We start from the raw sequence: 22,281 nt of genomic DNA, 5'->3' as shown, positions 1-22,281 counted from the left end.
GCTGACATCTCTGCTCTTCAATACTTTAAAAAGTTCCTGTGCAGCAGGTTTGCCCAATGCAGTACGTCGTCTGATCTCTTGACTGCTGCTTCCACGAATGTTGATAGTTGATCCAAGAAGAATGAAGTCCTTGACAACTTCAATCTTTTCTCCATTGATAAGAATGTTGTTTATTGGTCCAGTGGTGAGGCTTTTTGTTTTCTTGACATTGCAAGAAGCTGCTAAAATCCTTCTATTTCATCGTCACTGGCTTTAGTGGTTGTTTCATAATTTTGAATAATAGTGATATTATAGGCATATGGATGTTATTCTATCACAGACAGCATTGTAATTCTAGATCTTGAAATGGTTTTTTTGATGATGAATGCAACGCCATTCCTCATCAAATTGATGTTCCAGGCATATTGAACCATGATTGTTGGATTCAAAATGACCGGTACATTCCCATTTCAGCTCACCAATTACTAGGATATTGATATTTATGAGTTCCATTTCATTTTTGACATCTCCAATTTTCTTAGATTCATACTTCGTGCAATCCAGGTACTGATTATTAATAGACGTTGACAGCTGTTTCTTTTCATTTTGAGTTGTGCCCCATCAGCAAATGAAGGTCCCTAAAACTTTTTTCCATTCATGTTATTATAATCAATTCTATTTTGAGGTGGCAGCTTTTTCTCAGTCCCTTCCAACCTGAGGGGCTCATCTTCTGGCAGTATATTTGGCAATGTTTTGCTGGTATTCATATCATAATGTTTTCATCTTCTGGCACTATTATCTGGCAGTGTTCCTCTGCTATTCATAAGATTTACAGTGGATAACCATTCAGAAATGGTCTGCCACTACTTCTTCCTAGTCTGCTTTTAGTCTGGAAGCTTTTTTGAAACCTGTGTACCATGAGTGGTAATATCTGCTGGTATTTAAAATACTGGTGGTATAGCCTCCAGCATCACAGCAACATGTAAGCCACCACAGTGCAACAGAATGAGAGACAAGTATTTCTGTAAATTATCTTGTTCTGGACATTTCATATAAATAGACCATACAAAATATGGTGCTTTTATCTTTTACTTAGTATACTATTTTGGAGGTTCATCATGTTGTAGCATATATCATTATTTTAGTTTTTAAATTGTTGAATTAATATTATGGCTATATTTCATAATGTGTACCCACTTTTAATTTGATACATGTTGGGTTGCTTTCATTCCTTAACTACTGTGAGTAAATACACATTACTATTAGTAATGTTGCTATAAATATTTTTACACATTTTTAGAGAAAGGAGTCAGATATTTCATTTATTAAGAATGTTTCATGTGAGTAAATAGTCAATTCCAGTGTCAAATGGTTGCTTTTTTCTTTTTTTACAGCTTTTATTGTGAATTGAGTGATAGTGTACATGGGAGAACATTGGTTTTGCACTCATCGTATTGTGTTTCGTTTCAATGTAGTGGTTACAATCCTCTCCATGCATCATTCAACAGTATTTGCTTCTATTCCCTCTGGTTTTTCTTTTTTGATGTACACAAAAACACTCAGGGATATATAATCATTTAAATAACCAAAGAACACGTTCTGCAAGCCTGCCTCCTGGCCACCAGCACACAGCCTTTCTCTTTCCATGAGTCAAGAGTCCTCAGCTGCTCTATCTCTCCATGCCATCACGTCTGCCTTCATCTCTGGTGTCACGGCTTCTCATTAAGGGTCCCACATTCCGCTAATGCTCCTCTCCCTTGATGGTCCTAGGGTACTCTTTTCCTGGAGTGTTGAATTAACTAGCCTCCCCCCTCCATGTTACAAAACTTTTATCTTTACATTTGTAACAATCACAATTCATGCAGCACTTCTTTCTCTAATGCTAGTCAACTAGAGCTAGGTTAGTATTCTTAAGTTAAAGGACACTGCTCTTCAAACTGTCCAGTTTGCAGACACCAGCCACAAGTTTGGTAGCCCACACAACAGCCTCACTTCTGACCTGCAGACAGTGTCAGATTATGCAACAGGCATGCTTACTTAATAATTTGTTGTGGATAGTTTCACAATTTTTTTTTTTTTTACCACATCAAAGATTCTGCTTCTAGGTATGGCTGGCATATGTCTCTCCCAATCCCACAGCATTGTCCTATAGAATTAAAGTATTTTTTCAAATTTATAATCCCTGACAGATTAGTAAATAGACACAAGTAAGCCCACTGTTTACCTTGCTTACTGTGTAATAATACCCTTCCTTGCTGGCTACAAGTTTGGGGTTTTCCTGTGCTCGTTAAGGATGCCAATGCCAAGTTCTTGAGTCTCTCCTGGACTTCCTCACTTCTGACTTGCTGGCTCCCACTACTCCTTTGGTTTGAGAATTCACTGGAATGACTCACAGAACTCAGGGAAACCACTGCTGGAAGGGTTTCTAGCACTGAGCTTCCATGTTCCAAAAAAGGGACATGCTACCCTCTCATGAGGAGTCCCTGGTAGCACAGGTGGTTAAACACTTGACTAATAACTGAAAGCTCTTACGTAAGAAAGGCCTGGTGATCTGCTTCCTGTAAGTCACAGCTTTTAAAAACCCTTTGGAATATAGTTTGCTCTGCAACACATGGGGTGTATTGAATTAGAATCAACTCATCAGCAACTGGTTTGGTTTGAGTTTGTACCAGGAAGTTCATGGAACATCAGTGTCCAGAGCTGTTTTTGGTTGTCTTACTAGGTGTGGCATTGTATGATAAGCACTAGACTGCTAACTGTAAGCTTGGCAGTTCATATCTACCAGCTGTTCCTTGGAAACTCTATACAGTGTTGCTATGAGTCAGAACTGACTTGACAGCACTTAACAAGAACAACAATTATGTCATGCAAATCCCAGTCCCTCTTGAGGTTACTTATTTCATGAGTTGGTCATGAGGTGTAATGTGATGGGTCTTGCCAGGCCCCACTAAGTCACCTCATCACCTTACCTAACTTATTAGCTATGGTCTGGAGTTCTTATTGAGGACATTTAGATTCCCAAAGTTTTTCAGGAATCATGGGCAAATACCACATGTATGGGGTAAAGTTTAATGTAAACTCCACAGCTTTTTATATATATATATAATACATTTGTGTCTTTTTGTTTGCAGGAGACAGCATTTAATGAAAAATCCATGTGTAAGGGATAAAAATGGCAGGCTTCCTTGATAATTTCCGTTGGCCAGAATGTGAATGTATTGACTGGAGTGAGAGAAGAAATGCAGTGGCTTCTGTGGTAGCAGGCATATTGGTAAGTAAAAAAAAAAAACTGGGCAGGTGAGATTTATGCCTTGTTTTGCCTTGGACATTATTGATTGCTTTGACCCTTTCAAAACAATTTATTTATTTTTTGTTTTATGCAGGTAATTATCAGAATTTTAGATATTATTAACAGTACATGATAGCCCTTGGCTCATTTGACTTTGTAACTTTGTTAAGCTTTAATATCTTTTAGGTCTCAGTGATAATATAATTATTATGAGCAGTAGTGTATTTTATAGTATGTATAAATACTTTAGGAGCTCTGGTAGCGTAATGGTTATGAATTTGGCTGCGAACCACAAAGTCAGCTGTTCGAAACTACCAGCAGTTCCACAGGAGAAAGATGAGGCTTTCTGCTCCAGTAAAGATTTACAGCCTCAGAAACCCTATGTAGGGTCACTATGGGTCGGAATTGACTCGACAGCACTTAACAACAACAACAACAAAAGTACTCTAAGATCCTCAAAGTTTCAGAATTTGAAGTAATCAAAATTATTGTGTGGTTCATCTCAAAATATGTTATTGTTGTTAAGTGCAGTCAAGTTGGTTCTAACTCATAGCAACCCTGTATAGAGTTTCCATGGAGTGGCTGGTAGGTTTGAACTGCCAACCTTGCAGTTAGTCTAGTGCATTATCTAAAGTAGTAGAAACCTTAAAATCAAGAAGCTGTGCAGCACTTGTAAGAAAGGGGCACCAGCTCCATTTCCAAAACTGCAGCACTGGTGGGGAAGTAAGTAGAACAACATTGTGGAGGAAACTGTTGCATCATTTTCTCCCCATTGGTAGTTTTTTTAAACATTTTTTTTTATTATTGAAACTGTCAAGCATATAAACAAAAGTAGATAGAGTGGTATAAGAATTCCCCCTCTCTCTCTTACCTTTGTATCCAGCTTAAGAAAATATCAACTTCTGACCAATTTTGGCTCTTTATTAACCACTTCATGACCTTACTGTGTTATTTGAAGCAAATTTAAATGTTTTCTTATTGTTTTTAAAGAAATTACATATAAAGCATATAATTTACCATCGTAGCCACTTTCATGTACGGTTCGGTGACATTGATTACCTTCACAAAGTTGTGCAACCATCACCACTGGAATGCTTCTTTAGTTCAATTCTACACCTGAAGTCCAATGTGGACGAAGAAAATAGAGCAGGAACTAAAGATGACTATGAAGCAATCTGTATGCAGAATTCTTTTACATGCTGATACTTTTTCTTGCTCATTATGGTTATCTTGTCTACACTAAAGAGTGCCAAATTCTTCAGCAACTTGTCTATCTTGTGTACTCAATTTACATACAAAATTACCCACCACCCCCACCACCGAAACCCCAAGCCAATTGCCATAGAGTAAATTCTGATTAGTAGCGACCCAATACAGAGACAGGCTTTTGAGACTGTAAATCTTTATGGGAGTAGATAGCTTCTTCTTCCATGGAGTAACTGGTAGGTTTGAACTGCCAACATTGTATTTAGTGATCCATTGCTTATTCTTCATCACAACAGGACTCTTTTCAGTTCAGAAACATTAATTTTGCAAACTACTATTGAGTCAGCTATATAATGATTGATTAAGTTGCATAATTAATAAAAACTGTAGCAGGTTTGTCCTAGTGTGGTGCTTTGGGTTAATGCGCTGGACTGCAAGGTCAATTTGAACCGCAAGGGCGGCAATTCAAGCTCACCAGCCGCTCCTCGGAAACCCTATACAGGGTCTCTATGAGTTGGAATCGACTTGAAGGCACTTAGCAACAACAACAATAACAGGTTTGTAGTTTTGAATATATACAGTTGATTAATAGTAAGCATACAATTCATGTGTCAAAGCAAAAATGCTTGAGCATATTAAAGGGAAACCTACTAGTCATCTGCACTTGACTTGGCATGGGCCCAATCAGAATGTCTTCTAGAGAGACTGAAATATGTCAGTTAATCAGGGAGTTGGCAAAGTGGAGTTAATTAAAGAGAACAGCTTCCAGTGTGTTTGTTGTTGAGTGCCATCGAGTTGGTTCCAACTCATAGTGACCCTGTATAGGGTTTCTGAGGAGTGGCTGGTGAGCTTGAATTACCAACCTTGGGATTCAAACTGAGTTTGCAGTCCCATGTGTTAACGCCCAGTACCACACCAAATATTTATATAAAGTTGACAACTGGACTTCAGAATCTTGCAGATTTAATTAACCATTGTAAAGTATATAGGAGATTCTTATTTTTATATCTCAGCATCCAAAACTCAAAGTAGAAATATTTTATTTCGCTTATATGATAGGAAAAAAATGGGTAAAAGATCTTGTAAGCCTTCTTTTTTTTTTAAGTGTTTATTGTGTTAGTTTACATGGGTTAACATTATCTTTACATTTATCCTATCATATTTTGATTCATCGCAATCATCACAATCCCCTGCATGCCTCATCAAACAATCAAAGGGTATACCCCACACGCCTGCCTCCCTGGCTGCCAGCACGCAGACCCCCTCCATCCCTAGGGGACAGGGTCTCGCACTTCGCTTTTCTCCCTTGATGGTTCCAAGGATCTCTGCTCCTGTACTGCAAAATCAGCCACTCCCCTCCTTTTGTTACCTTACATTCACCTTTCCAACACTCACTGTCAGACCTGATATCAATCATTCCCCATTGAACCACAGGAGCCCTATTCCCCTCACCTTTTATCAACCCCATCCAGACAGGTTGGAAACAATTCAGTGGAGAATCTACCTTTCCCTGTATGCTGTGGAGCTAGGTTCCTTATTGAAAGCTTGTAAGCCAGTCACTTCTTGCCTATGTGCTCCCTCCATTTTGGGTAGCCAATGTCTTAAGTTCCCCATCCCTGTGTACCCTGTGTACCAAGGAGGTGGTAATGATCCTTACTGTAATGATTTGTCTGCTCCTTTGTCATACTGCATCCACAAGCATAGGTCAAGTTCATCCACTTGTAGTTGTTGTTGTTAGGTGCCATTGAGTTGGTGCCGACTCATAGCAACCTCTTATGCACAGCAGAACGAAACACTGCCCAATGCTGGGCCAATCTCACAACTGTTGCCACACTTGAGTTCATCGATACTGTCACTTGGCCAGTCCATCTCGTTGGGGGTCTTCCTCTTTTTCTCTGACCCTCCACCTTACCAAACATGATAGCCTTCTCCAGCGACTGGTCCCTCCTGACAATATGTCCAAAGTTTGAGAGACGAAGTTTGGCTATCTTGGCCTCCAAGGAGCACTCTGGCTGCACTTCTTCCAAAACGGATCTATTGGTTCTTTTGGCAGCCCATGGCACTTTCACTATTCTCTTCCAATACCGTAACTGAAAAGCATCAATTCTTCTACTGTCTTCTTATTCAGTGTCCAGCTTTCGCATGCATATGAGGTTATTGAAAATATGGCTTGGGTCAGGCTCACCTTAGTCCTCAAGCTGACATCTTTGCTCTTTAACACTTTAAAAAGGTGTTGTGCAGCAAATTTGCCTAATGCAATATGTCATTTGATTTCTTGTCTGCTGCTTCCATGTGTGTTGATAGTTGATCCAAGAAGAATGAAGTCTTTGACAACTTCAGTCTTTTCTCCATTGATAAGAATGTTGTTTATTGGTCCAGTGGTGAGGATTTTTGTTTTCTTTGCATTGAGATGTAATCCATACTGAAGGCTGTGCTCTTTGATGATCTTCGTCAGTAAATGTTTTAAGTTCTCTTCACTTTCAGTAAGCAAAGAGTAATCACTTGTAGTAGATTACTCTCTTTTTTTGCCTTCTTTCTTCCTCTAGTCGTGTTCTGATCATCCAGCCATGGATACTAGGTCAAATGGGTACTATCTGCAAGTGTGGGTTTTCTTGTGCATCTCCCCTCACTTCATATCAGCTGGATGCTTCATACTCCATTCTCATCCTCTGGGGCCATGTCCTTGCCCCTGGGCACAGGAGTCCCTAGGTCTCGTCAATCCAGTTTAACAGGAGTCTATTGAATGTGGTCAGACTTAGTTCACAACTTCATTGCTGTTTTTCCCCCCATCCCCTTATCGGTGACCAGCGTGGTCAGCAACAGGACCCTATGCCTGCTAGTGTATTCCATTTGAGTTTCAGTCTTGAAAGGGAGTTTGCCTTGAGGGGACCTGACCACTTGCCTTGATGGGGAACAACTTGCTTGTTCTTGTAGTAGTCAGTTGGACTTCTGTTATTGTTTTTTGATTTTTCCTGATGGTCTTTTTGCAAGAAATGTCTTTTGTCCTTCTAGCTGTTCCAGACTGGTCTGCTTGCCCTTTCAAGTGGAAATGTCCCACTTCAGAAGATTCTGGATGGGGATCAGGATTCCACCTATGGTGGAAAGCAAAGGCTTTGCAGGGAGCCTCCTTCACTGGGCAAGTTCTAGCCCCATTTTAGGTATTCCAATCAGTTATAGGCTTAAGATGGGCTTACAAACTTTCTCTGATGATGTTTCTGGCTATTCCTCTCTCTCCCCTTCAAGTGTCTATTTTACAATAGTAGGCAAGGGAAACCAAGATTCAAAAGGCAGCCAGGCATCTTAACATCCTTTCCCCACTTTAACCCATCCAAGCCATGTCTTTGTATCCCTGAGTCCTGTTGTTCCATGGTTGTGCTTACATTGTTACTTACTCTGTCCTATTTAGCCCATGTAAACCTGCCTACCTATTCTCGCTTCCGCCTTGTTTTTCCTTTCCCCTTTCCCCTTCTAGTGTATACCGCCTCCCCCGGCCCCAGCACCCAAACGATCCTGTGTCTATTCCTACCCTGTGCTCCACTATCCTGTGCCTATTCCCTACCCTGTGCTCCACCTTCCCCTCCATCCCCTCACCCCATCCCATACACCCCAGTAACCAACTGAAAAATAAAAATAAATAAAAGATAAAAATTTCCCCCCTTTTAGTGTGGGTGCTTTTTCTTAATGTTTTACAATAATGGTCCTATGCAGTATTCTTCCTTTTGTGACTGACGGATTTCACTCAGCATAATGTCCTCAATGTTTTCCATGTTATGCAGTGGCTTGCTGTTTCCTTGTTGTTCTTCAGGGTAGCATAATATTCCATTTTCTGTATGTACCAAAGTTTGCTTATCCATTCTTCCACTGATGGGCACTTAGGCTGTCTCCATCGTTTTGCTATTGTAAATAGTGCTGCTATGAACGTTGGTGTGCATATATCTACTTATATTATGGCTCGTATTTCTTGTGGATAAATACCAAGTAGAGGAATTTCTGGGTCATAAGTATCACTATTTCCAACCTTCTGAGGAAGCGCCATATTTTTTTCCATGGTGTAAGCATTCTTAATGACTTGGACTATCTCGCAAGTTTTTTACAGGTTGGTGGATAATGATTGATGCAGCTGTAGTGTATCCTAAGCCAGAGCAGTTGAACCATGCCTTTCACACATGTGGTGTATTTTCCACATTGGCTTTCTTCATGTAAGTATGAAGGTAATTCATAGATTATTTTTCTAAAAAAAATGTTACCATAAAGTTCAGTGCTATCTCAGATAACTTTTAAATGTAAGTTTTTCTTTAAGATCATAAATATATCCAATTTTATTAAGACTTTTTATTAAGAATGAGTGTTGAATGTAGTCGTCTTTTAAGCATCTGTACATTATAGATTATCGTATTATTTTCCTTTTTATACATATTAATATAATTAATTGGAGTCCTGGTGTGGCACTGTAGGATAAAGCACTGGACCATAAGGTTGGCGGTTCAGACTCACCAGCCACTCCTTGGAAACCCTTTCAAGGGTTGCAATGAGTCAGCCGACTGGATGGTACTTAACAACAAGAATAGTATAATGAATTACCATATTTTTTCCATTTTAAGATAGACTTAAAAATTTTAACATCTGAATAGTGGTATCTTACAATTGTAATTGTTATTAATTATAACAGTTATAAATGTATGATCATATGTTTATAAATAGTTATAAAAAATAGTATTTCTGGTCCATATAAAAGATAATGTTGTTGTTTTTAATGTGTTGCTTGGCTATGTGTGCTAATATATGGCAGCAGAGAGGATTGGCCTTAGTATTCACAAATGAGATTGGTCTGTGACTTTTCTGTTTCACTAAATCATTTTCAAGTTTTATCAGTCATTTCACTTCATGAAAGTTTGGAAGATTTTCATTGATGTCTTTTAACAATTGAAGTATGTTAAGCATTGTTGTTATATGCCATCGAGTTGGTTCTACCCATAGCGACCCTGGATAGTGTTTCCAAGAAGCTTGAACCACTGACTTTGCAGTTCAAACTGACTTTACAGTCCAGTTGAATTAACCCACAGCACCACACCAGGACTCCATGTTAAGCATTAAGATTATATAATTTTCTTATATTGTTAAGAATTCACAAAAAAATTGTAATATGGAAAATTCTTGTTGTTAAGTGTCATCGAGTTGGTTCTGACCCATAGCAACCCTTTATAGGGTTTCCAAGGAGCGACTGGTGCGCTTGAACCACTGACCTTGCTACTCAAACCAACTTTGCAGTACTGCACATTAACCCACAGTGCCACACCAGAACTCCAGTATGGAAAATAAAACTATATATATCCTGCTGAGAAAAGGCAATTCCTACTGCTAATTCATGAGCCATGTTCTAACATATATGAAAAGAGAAGCTGAATAAACCAGACCTATTATAAATACGTAGATCAGATTTTCTCTGAGTTTAAGAAATAGATTAGAGAAAATTATTGACTTTTAACACAAAGGGCAATGGTTAACTCTTGATTATAACAAGAACTGTAAAACTACCACTGACTTTTCCTGTGTAAATGTAAAATAAGCAAAGAGATCATAAAATTGGCCTTTTAAAAAATAATTTCTGGGAACAGATTATTGATATCTTAAAATAAGTATGGTTTTTTTTTTGAAAATTAGGTAAATGTGACATTTTTTGCCACTAAGATATTTGTTAGGTAAAAGATTATGTTCATTTATTCAGATAGTAACTTTATTAGGAAATAATCTGTTTTCTTTTCTAAGTGATATGTAAATACCTATACATTTTGACCATATGAAAGCTCATTGGATGATTTTGCTTTGTTTTAGGATAAATGCTGTGTCAAATGCTCAAGTGAGAGGTGACAGCTATGAAAGTGGCTGTTTAGGAAGAACAGGTAAAGCCCTTTGAGGTGTTACCATATACTGGCAAATAGGAGTTTATTAGTAGAAGGGGAAGGAAGCCTCTGTATTAGTTGCTATTCAGGTTTTGTAATGAGTATATATAATTTTACCGAATTAGTAAAGATAATTTAGTGTTATTTAAATTCTTTACTACTATAAAGTTAAATAGACTACCAGAAGTTAACTATTTTTGTGATGTTTTACTATCTATATCATGTAGATGTTGTTAACTGATGTCAGGTTGGCTCGATTCATAATGAGTGCTCCCCTGCACACAACAGGGTTAGATGTGATCCCTAGAGGTTTCGTTGGCATATTTGTTGCAGAAGTAGAGTGCCAGGCCTTTCCTCTTACTTAGTCTTAGTCTGGCATCTCTCCTGAAATCTGTTCAACATCATAGCAACAATACCCAGGGCTCCACAGACGTGGATCGGTGATAGCTGCACATGAGGTGCACAGGCCAGGAATCAAACCCACATAGGAAAAGAGAAGTCTACGACTGAACTGCCACTACCCCTCTATCATATAGATGTTGTTGTTATTAGGTGCCATTCAGTCAGTTATGACTCATAGCGACCCATTGCACAACAGAGCAAAAGACTGATCAGTCCTGCTCCAGTCTCACAATTACTATGTTTGAGCCATCGGTGCTGCCACTGTGTCAGCCCGCTTTTTCACTGATCCTCTAATATAGCAAGCATGATGTTCTTTTTCAGGGACTGATGCCTCTTGAGGACATTTCCAAACTATGTGAGATTAAGTCTTAACATAATCCCTTCTATGTGGCACTCCGGCTGTACTTCTTCCAACACAGATTTGTTTGTTCTTTTGACAGTTCATGGTACTTTCAGTAGTCTTCACTAATACCATAATTCAAATGTATTGACACTTCTATGGTTTTTTTATTCATTGTTCACCTTTCACATGTATAAGAGGCAATTGAAAATACTATGGTTTGGGTCAATACACCTTAGTACTTCGTCCTCAAAGTGAAGTCTTTGCTTTTTAACACTTTGTTGTTTTTGTTGTTGGTAAGTACCAAGTCAGTTCCAACTCCTAACAATCCTGTATCGGGTGTCCAAAGAACAGCTGGTGGGTTTGAACCTCTGACCTTCTGTTAGCGTTCCAGTGCTTCTCTAACAGCACGACACCAAGGCCCCATTTAACACTTTAGAAGGATCTTTTGCAGCAGATTTGACCAATGCAGTACATTGCTGGATTTCTTTAAGTATTGTTTGTGGATCGATGTAACATGAAATCCTTGACAACTAAAATGTTTTCTCCTTGTATCATGGTATTGTTTATTGGGCCAGTTGTGAGGATTTTTGTTTTTTTTATGTTGAATTGTAATCCATACTGAAGACTATAATCTTTGATTTTCTAAGAAAGTACTTCAAGTCCTTTTAACTTTCAGCAAAGCAAGATTGTGTTATCTATATATCACAGCTTGTTTATGAACCTTCCTCTAATCCTGATGCCATGGTCTTCTTTTTATAGTCCAGCATCCCAGATTATTTGCTCAGGATACAGATTAAATTAGTGAGTGAATGACTGACTTATGATCTATGTGTAGTTTCCTTATGAGAACAATGAAGTGTTCTGGAATTCCCATTCTTTGCAATGTTATCCATAGTTTGGTATGATCAACACAATCTGTTACCTTTGCATATTAAATAAAGCACAAGTAAGGATCCTTCTGGTGTTCTCTGCTTCTAGCCAAGATCCATTTGATGTCAGCAGTGGTATCCCTTGTTCCATGTCCTCTTCTGAATCTAGATTGAATATCTGGCAGCTCCCTGTTGATATGCTACTACAACCATACCATTTTAAAATTATCTTCAGAATTTTACTCATATGTGATATTAATGATATTCTATATTTTCCGCATTCATGTGGGTCACTTTTCTATGGAATGAGCCTTCCATGCTGCTTGAACTTCTTCCTTCAATACCATCAGTTCTTGATCATATACTATTTCCTGAAATGGTTGAACATCAACCAATTCTTTTTGGTATTAGGGGCTCTCTGCATCTTCTTTTATGATGTATCTTGCATCATTCAGTATATTGCCCATAGAATCCTTCAGTATAACAAGTTAAATCCTAAATTTTTTTTCTAGCTCTTTCAGTTTAAGAAATGCCAAGTGTGTTTCTCCCCTTTTGGTTCTCTAACTCCAGGTCTATGTACATTTCATTATAATACTTTGTCTTAAAGAATTGTCCTTTGAAATTTTGTGTTCAACTTTTTTACTTTATCATTTTTTCCATTCACTTTAGTTACTTACGTTCAAGAGCAAGTTTCAGAGTCTCTTCTGATACCCACTTTGATCTTTTCTTTCTTGTGTTTTTACTGACCCTTTGCTTTCTTCATGTATGATGTTCTTGGTGTCATCTCATAACTCCTCTGGTCTTCAGTCGTTAGTGTCTAATGCATCAAATCTGTTTTCCAAATTCAGGTAGGATATATACTCAAGGTCATATTTTGGTATTGTGGACTTGTTTTAATTTTCTTCAGCTTCAGCCTAAACTTAAATATGAGCAGTTGATAGGTCTGTTCCACAGTTAACTCCTGGGCTTATTTTAGCTGTTGATAACTGAACTTCTCCATCATCTCTTCCTATAGATGTGGTCATTTTGATTCCTGTGTATTCTATCCTGTGAGTTCCACATGTATAGTCAGTCACTGTTTATATTGTTGAAAAACTAAATGTTTTTCAGTTGAGTTTTTGATCAATTTCCGTTGAAATTGTTGATTTTCCCAATGCTATTACAGAATTTCTAGTGTCATTTCTGTCACCAAGGCCATTTGATTATAGGATTCAGATTGGCCAACACCAATCCATTTTAGCTGACTAATGCCTAGGATATTGATCTTTATTTGTCCTATTTCATTTTTTGATGACTTCTGATTTTTCTAGATTAATATTTTATACATTCCTCAGTCTGATTATTAATGGATATTTACAATAATTTCTTCTCATTTTAAGTTGTGCCCATTAGCAAATGGAGGTCCTGAAAACTTTGTTCCTTCTACATCATTAATAAATAAAGTAATGGACACATTAGGAGATCAAACCTAGAACTACAGTAATTTTCACGTTTAATTCTAATCTCTTGTGTAACCACTCACAGAACTGCTACAAAATTATCTAGAAGAAACCTGCTGCTTGTCTGTATAGAAATTATTTTTCTCTTGAAATTCATCCAATAGCATTTTTCTTTTATTAAGATTATAACAAATTCTATTATAAGCCAGGACTATGTCGCACACTGTAGGATCAGTACTGGACTGTGAACCACAAGGTCAGCAGATTAAACCCACCAGCTGCTTCTTAGAAACCCTACAGAGTTGCTATGAGTCGGAACTGACTCAACAGCACTTAACAGCAACAACATTATAATCCAAGGGCTTGTTTTCAGTAGAATTTCAGTGCCCTAATGAAAATGTATAAGAGTCTTGGTATGGCTTTATAGGATAAGTGCTGGGCTAACCACAAGGTCAGGGGTTCAAACCTACCAGCCACTCCTTGGAACCCCTATACAGGGTTGCTATGAGTCGGAACTGACTCAAAGGCACTTAACAACAACAAAAGAAAAAGCATAGAACTAGAACTCTTATTTCAGACCTTTAAGTAATAGGGAGGGTGGTTTGTGGTTATGATTGGAATTGGGTAGTGTAACAATCTTGAAGGGTGAATAAGAAATAATAAAATAGTTGATGGGTGCGGGGAGCGCTTAAACTCCCGTTGTTTGGCACGGTCCCAGTGGGGGTAGAGACATTATGCACAGCAAATGACTCTCAAAAGCTGGTCCCTATCTTCCCTTCAAGTTAACTCTGAATTTACTTGTAAAAATATATAATATGGCAATATTCACAGCCTTTCACTATGAATTTTACAAACCTTAAGAAAAACTGGCTTAGCAACAATTGCTTTCAGCTTTGGTGAATTGAATACAAAGAAAATTGTGTAAATTACGCCCTTTCATAGAAAACCTAAGTAACTGCATTTGTGAGACCACAAAAGCAGATACCAAATTAGAGTCAAGCTGACCTACCCCCATAGACCTCATCACAATCAGTCACTAGCTAGAATTCGCAAACCCCTACATACAAGTACCTGCGTAAACAAGCAGAAAATAAAGAACTCTTAAGTGAAGGATAGTTTTGACTTGATAATTTACATTTCCTGCAGCAATTAACCAAGCTGGGCTTTATGCCACATAGCTTCCAAGCAATTTAATGAATACTTTAGAAAAATAAACAAGTAGATGTTAGTAATACTTTTATTATGAGAATAATAGTACATTATGCAGGATAAAAAGTTGATAATTAGTTAATCTTTTAGTAGTAGCAAGAAGAAACAGTTTATCACATACTGAGAAAGGAGATGAAGATCAATTTGAACATTGCAGAAATATTTTTGTCAAGGTTGACCAGGTGCAAGAATGTTGTGACTAACTGTGTAATAATTCGAGAAAAGATAAAGTGTCAATTCATGTACTCTGTGTAGCTTTAAGTATAAAAATAAAGACTTACAGAGCTGGGCCGGCAGAGGCAGAAGGGAGAGCAGCAAGCTGGACAGCTCGGCAGCACAGCAAGCTGACTGAGAAAGCCTTTCATTCATTTCACCGCTAGCTCCGCGTCTCCTCTCGTGTCCCATGACCCCCGCGGAGAGCTGGTCTCCCCGCAGATGGGTTTGTAGTATATGCCTGGACAGTCTTGAGTATTTTATCTATCCGTATTAGCTCATTCAATTAGCACAGCAGCCCTCTGAAGTAAGTACTTTTGTTGTCCCCATTTTTAGCAGAAATAAGAGACAGAGAGCTTAAGTAAGCATTCAAGGTCACAAAGCAATTGTTGGAGACTGGATTTGAACACAGACTGTAAGACTCCAGAGCCCATGCTTTTAACCACTGTCTTATACTAGGTGTTTTTGGTTGATTAAGTATAACTTATGTGCAATAAAATTTACCAATTTAAAATATTCAGTTTAATGATTTTTAACAAATATATGCATTTGTATAATACTACCAAAGCCATGATGTAGAACATTTACATGACCCCTAAATGCCCCCTGATTTCCCTTTGTTGTTAGTTTCCTCTCTTGGTTACCTCTGATCTGCTTTCTGTTATCATAGTTTTTGCCTTTTCTAGAGTTTCTTGTAAGTGAATTCAATAGTCAGTATCATAACATTTTAAACCAAATAAAGAAATCTGTGAAGAACTTAGCTTTCTTTTCTGCATGATGTTCTCTAAATGCTTAAATCCATTGGGACCCACGAAGAATTAGGGAGAATGGAGGAGGGTGATGAATGACAGGAGGACCTAAGTTAGAAATGCGTAGTATTTGTTTGTGTGCCTGCATATAAGCGTGCATTGCTGAACTTCTGGCCCAGCTTGTGCCCCAGTTTCAGCAAGTCATGTCAGGAATGACAGGGTAAAGACTGAGAGTATGTATTAATTAGCAAGTGAAAATGTTCTGCAGAGAGGACATAAGCATGTATTTGATCATTTTTCTTGAAAGAATACTCCACAAACATTGCTGTGTATATTATTATTTGTTTTATATAGAAATTTGTTTTGTAAGTTACTCAGTGTTTGGCTTAAAGGTAGTACTGGGATTTGCCTTTAATCTGTTTGGCTCCAAAGCCCCTTCACTTTTTATTATTATACTCTTCCTTACCCTCACTAAGTAATCAGAAGAACCAGAAACTAAGCAGAAGAAAGGTAATTGTATGTAGAACCTGGGAAAAGATGACTGCTCTTAATTGTTTGTTTACTTTGATTCTGAGTTTCCATATAGTTAAATTTAGTGTGTGTGTGATGGCCGTAAGTAAAGGACTTGACTTAATAATAGAACACCTACAAGTGAGGCACACTTAACTTTCTATTATGGAAGTTAGTTTGTATTTTCATTTTCACTTCAGTAGAGTTCTGTTCTCCTTCAGGGAGGTGGGTTATCAGTATACCCATGAACAGGGTCTAGCACAAGTGTTACCTTACTTTCCTAAAAATGTGTTAAATCAGCTAAAGTTTACAGATCATAATTTTTTTTGGTTCTACAACTCCTTACAATAGAATATGAAAGAGATACTCTGGGCTTGAACTTTTCAAGGGTATGTGTTACAGTTTGGCTGCCTCAACTATACAGTTCCTGAAGAACAACCATTCTTTGCACGAGATTAAGTAATAGTGTGATTTTAGAAGCTTAACAATGACTGGTGGTGGTGGTGGTTGTATGTCATTAAGAAGTTCTGAATCATATTGACCCTTCGTAGAATTTTGGAGGCTATAAATCTTGATTGGAGTAGAAAGCCTCATCTTTCTCTCTTGGAGTGACTGGTAGATTTGAATCGCTGACCTCAAGGTTAGCAGCCCAGCTCATAATCAACCCACTGTGTTTCCAGGGCTCCTTTAACACTGATTAAGAAGGGACATATTTGTACTTAACTATTTGATGTCTTTCATTTTTGTGTAATGATGGTAACATGAAATACCTTCACTACTTCTGTCTGAGGACTTTTTGATAATATGCAAATAGGGTAACTTTTCAGTTCTCTAAATTCACCCGTTAAGTGTGGTAGAGTCCGTTCCGACTCATAGCAACCTTATATAGAGTTTCTGAGGAGCAGCTGATGGGTTTGAACTGCTGATTTTACATTTAGTAGTTCAGTGCTTATACTCCAATTTCACATCAGGACCTCTAATTCACCCTATTATTGAATAAAAATAGTTTAATAAAAAAAGAAAGAGAATAAAAACTCAAGGACTAGAAAGTCTTGCACTGAAATAACTTGTTTAGCTGAATGGAAAATTGATTTGCTCTGTCTCTGTAAACTCTCACTCAAATCACAGTAAAATAAAACAACCTATTTAAATGATTGTTTCACTGAAAGATAATGAATTCTAAGACGCAGAATTTTTAACAATTAGTGATTATTTTTGACTAAGGTTTTAAAAAAGTCTCTTGGATTACGACCAAAGGAGTCTGTCCAAACAGTTGTAAGGTTTGTCTTGGAAGATTCCCTACTAGTAGCCAGATATCGTGTGACTTGTTGGTAAGTGCCATTGTGCTGATTCTAACTCATAGTGACCCTGTATAGGATTTCCATTGAGCAGCTTGCCATTAGCAGCAGTATAGTGCTCATCGTGCGGCACTGCACCGGCACTCTAGTATAGTGGTTAAGTGCTTGGCTACTAAAGGAAAGGCCAGTGGTTTGAACCCACCAGCCCCTTCACAGGAAGATGTGACAGTCTGCTTCCATGAAGATACAGCCTTGGAAACCCTATGGGGCAGTTCTGCCCTGTTCTTTAGGGCCACTATGAGGCAGAATGTTTTTGGCAGCAATGGGTACAGGTATATATAGTAAGTATTAGAACTCTCAGTTTTGACAGAGAAACTTTAAGTACTTAGAAACAGTAATTTTATTTCTTTTGGTTGTATAGATAATTTTAAATGTAAATATATAGAAAAAGGGTTTCCTTTTTGTTTCAAGTTAATAGAAATATATAGTTTTAAATTTGTGTTAAAAAATAGAGTTTAATTAATCAGCTTAGTTTACTTGACTCAGTCATTTACTTTCTCCAGCAGTGTTCCAGTAGAAAGGTAGCATTCCCCCCTTTTTTCCCTTCCCAGGTCTGCGTAACCACTTTTAGTTTCAAAAAACTTCCACGAAAAAAATCATTCATTCAACTGTTACAGCAGGTGTATATAAATGCGTGATTGTCTTTGATATGCATAATGTATATTAGGTTATCAGTATTTCTAGTGTTATATATTCTTAAGGGGTTTTGTTATTGTTGGTAGGTGCCATTGAATCAATTCTGACTCATAGCAACCCTGTGCACAACAGAACGAAACAGTGTCCCCCGTCCTGCGCAGTCATTGTTAGACTTAAACCATGACTGCTGCCACTGTGCCAATCTGTCTCCTTGAGGGTCTTGACCTTCCATTATAGAAATGCAAAAATAAGTGAAATCATAAAAGCTTATTTTCCCCGCAGGTGCTCGAGTTTGGCTTTTCATTGGTTTCATGTTGATGTTTGGGTCCCTTATTGCTTCCATGTGGATTCTTTTTGGTGCATATGTTACCCAAAGTAAGTACTGACTCTTCCTTTATTTAATAGGAGAACTTTCAGATATGTATTTCATAGTTGGCTTACTCTGTTAATTCCACCTGAAGTAAAATTTAGTTTTATTCAGTTTCCTTGGAGTTGCTAATCCTGTTTAAGTTAGAACAGTTTTGAAGTAAAACAGCTGGCTTGTCTGTGTATTGTGTGTATGTTTATTGAAACAACTGAGATCATGATGTGCAGTTGGGTAGGCCTGGTTAGGATGTCATGCTAAGTAATGACATTGCATCACTTTCTGCCATCTCTAGAATTTTGATTTCCTTCCCATTTATCTGGGAGTTGTGTACTAAAAGTGAGAAACCAATACAAGTCCACAGAATCTGACCTCAACTACACCTGGCTAATTATGATCTTTATTCCCTTTAGTGTTCAGTATTCAGATCTTTCATTGCAGGAATGTTGATGTGTTTAGTTATGAGACGCTGATCCAGATCCAGCTTGGGGTTCTATGTAGTATGCTTACTTTGTCTTACTATTCTTAAGTATTCCTTTGTGTGGAGCTGTAGGATAAACACCAGATCGCAGGTTGGTTTGAGCTGCAAGGTCAGCGCTTCAAACTCACCACTACTCTTTGGGAACCCTATATAGGGTTGCTATGAGATGGAACCAACTCAATGGCACTTAACAACAACACTATCCTGAAATCTGAAATATTTTAAAATCCAAAATCCTTATAGGAATTTCAGATAAGGGGTTATGGAGCTGGATATTTTTCTTTCCACCCACGTACCTCCAATCTCTAACCCCCAACTTCCAAGGAAGTTTTTCTAGGGCAGGATTGAAGGTATGTGGGTACCGAAAGAATTGATGTAGTGGAATGAGCACTTACGACACCACTCTGAGTTTCCAGCTGTTCCCAGGCACACTTGTTTTTCTCTCAGGGTAGTGTGGGAAAGCAGAACCTAGTCTTACTAGATGGTTCTGAAAGCATCAGAATACCCTGACTTTTTGGCTGTCTCCTGTCATGCCAGAAACGAGAGTTATTAGTTTCAGGTCATATGGTTTTCTCATCCTCTGATTCCTCCCCTCTGGGATCTCTTTTCAGCCTTCTTTGTGTATTTATCACATCTCCTTGTCTTGACCTGCAGCTAACTTTTAAATGCTTTGGACAGGAATCCCATAATCTCATAGGTTGATAAGGGTATTCCTTTGACTTTCACTTGGCATAAAAGAAGTCATCAGTGTACAAGAGGATAGTGGTTAGTTAATTAATATACAACCAAATATTTTGAAAATATGTTATTTTTATTAATTAAAAATACCAATAAAGTATACAGGTCTAGAATTGTTTATGTGAAGGAAAGTTCTTTTTTAAATATAATTTGCATATCAAGTAATTCACCCAAAGTAAATGTATGATTCAGTAGATTTTGGTATATCTAGAGCTGTGCAACCATCACCAAAACTTGATTTTAAAACATTTTCATCACCTTTAAAAGAAACCTCGTCTGTACCCATTAGCAGTCAACCGTTTCTCCGACCCCTGAGCTGTCGGCAACCTGTAATCTACTTTCTGTCTGTATATAGATTTGCCATATTTCATGTAAATGAAATCATACAGGAAAGGATACTTAAACTCTTTTTATCACTGACCATAAATGGGTTGTTGCTAAGTATCATCAAGTCAGTGCTGATTCATAGTGACCCTGTATAGGGTCTCAAGGGGTGATTGGTGGGTTTGAACCACTGACCTTGCAGTTAGCAGTCCAGTGCTTATCCTATAGTGCCATACCAGGGTTCCATAAGATGGGTGGTGGTGGTTATGTGCCATGGAGTAGGCTTTGATTCATACTGACCCTGCATAGATTTCCGAGGCTGTAAATCTTTATGGGAGCAGAAAGCCTCATCTTTCTCCAGTGGAACAGCTGGTAGTTTCGAACTGCTGACCTTGCTGTTCGCAGCCCAATTCAAAACCACTACACTACCAGAGTTCGTAGGCTGTTATTAATGATTTTCTCAGAAGGTCTTGTAATTACTTGAAGTGGCAGGTGAAACTTTATCGTAATCTTTTAAAATAGTACATATTGAAAAGTTTCTCCATTATAGAGCTCATCTTCCTATTTCTACAGCATTGCTCATTATATATATACTATGTAAAGTGATTATGCCTTTTCTTCAGAGGGCATTTCTAACATGCTTTAAATCCTTTACTATAGATTTTTTTGGAAATGCTAATAATAATAATAGTAGTTAACATTATGTAGCACTTACTGGACCAGGTACTGTTTTAACCACAATAGTCACTTATTAAATGGTCACACCTGGTGGGGTGAGTATTGTTAATAATGCCCATTGTGTAGATGAGGAAAATAAGGTATAGTGAAGTTAAGTAATTTTCTCAAGATCATACATTTTTTCAATGATAGAGTTATGATTAAAACCCAAGGGGTCTGACTTTGGTTGGAGGTCTTTCTTAACCACTCTGCTAATATTGTTTGCTCTTACAGCAAAAGCTAAAAGTTAAACCAGTTTCTTTATCCAACACAGTATTTTTTTTGTCAACATACTTGATTTTACAAAAAATTTAAATAGTTTCCAATTTTCTTCTTTTCTTTTGTTATGAAGATACTAACCACTCCCATCAGGATAGATTCCATGAAAAGGATTTTATAATGATCCTTTTTACATCTGTCAGATTCACAGATATAAAATTGAATTACTGAAGAAAATAACAGTTTTAAATAATCAAGAATTGAATTTGTATTTTTTGAACATCTGTGTTTCTGTATTGGCTGTAGGGAAGCAAAGGGAGAAGGCAGTATTTCTGCTGCTGCTTCCTCTGGGTTGTAGAACCATAGCAGTTATTTTAAATAAACAAAAAACCCAATAAGTTAGTTGTCTTTTATTCAGATTGAAAGCAACCATTTTTTTGGACTGCAAATTAACTTGGTACTCATGAAACCTATGTAAAATTTCAAAATTCCTAGGATAGTGTTTTGAGAATTGAAAGAATTCATTTGAAAAGTACATTTTAATTAACATAAATTAACGGACAGTATCCTTTTCTTTTTCCTAGAACATTTTTATTCTTTTAGAAGAATAAGATTAGGACTTTCTTATTTTGGATTCGTTATATATTCCTTATGTTGTTAAGTGCCGTGGAGTCGGTTCCGACTCATAGCGATCCTGCAAAGGGTTTCCGAGATTGTAAATCTTTACGGGAGCAGAATGCCTCATCTTCCTCCCGCGGAATCGGTAGTTTCGAACTGCTGACCTTGCAGTTCACAGCCTGATTCGTAACCACGCTACCAGAGCTCCTTATAGTTAATGACTAATACCAATATTTTGTAATATACCAAACCCAAATTAAAACCAATGCCATCAAGTAAATTTCAACTTATAGCAACCCTGTAGGACATTATAGAACTGCCCTATACGGTTTCCAAGGCTGAAGATCTTTACAGAAGCAGATTCCAGTATCTTTCTCCTGATGAATTCAGACAGCTGACTTTTTGGTTATCAAACAAGGCTTGGTTATCACCAGTCTTCTTTTGGAATATAGACAGCTTGGCATTATGAATTGCCCAAGTACTTTGTTATTGCTGTTTTGTAATCTAATCTGTTTTACTTTTGTGTGTGTATGCAGATACAGATGTTTATCCAGGACTGGCTGTGTTTTTTCAAAATGCACTTATATTTTTTAGGTAAGTTGATTCGTTTCTCAATGATGCCTGTGTTACATTTACAGATATGTCATCTTTAGAAGACTACATATACAAAGAGCACTTAAGAAATCACTGGGATTGGTTAGAATGGATAGAATATATA

At 37.6% G+C, this 22,281-nt stretch overlaps 1 protein-coding gene across 1 annotated transcript in view; it reads left to right on the top strand.

Moving 5' to 3' along the window:
- Positions 1-3,109: 3,109 nt before the first annotated feature.
- The window catches only part of TMEM50B (transmembrane protein 50B), a 21,146-nt gene continuing 1,974 nt past the window's right edge, over positions 3,110-22,281 (top strand). The window contains exons 1-5 of the mRNA XM_006862542.1: positions 3,110-3,250; positions 8,561-8,673; positions 10,307-10,374; positions 18,385-18,477; positions 22,100-22,157. Coding sequence (XP_006862604.1) covers positions 3,152-3,250; positions 8,561-8,673; positions 10,307-10,374; positions 18,385-18,477; positions 22,100-22,157 — 431 coding nt within the window. The 5' untranslated portion in view covers positions 3,110-3,151. The remainder of the gene's footprint in view (positions 3,251-8,560; positions 8,674-10,306; positions 10,375-18,384; positions 18,478-22,099; positions 22,158-22,281) is intronic.

Source organism: Chrysochloris asiatica, unplaced genomic scaffold, assembly GCF_000296735.1.
Source record: "Chrysochloris asiatica unplaced genomic scaffold, ChrAsi1.0 scaffold00049, whole genome shotgun sequence".
Taxonomy (NCBI): Eukaryota; Metazoa; Chordata; class Mammalia; order Afrosoricida; family Chrysochloridae; genus Chrysochloris; species Chrysochloris asiatica.
This window is presented reverse-complemented; position numbering and strand designations above follow the sequence as displayed.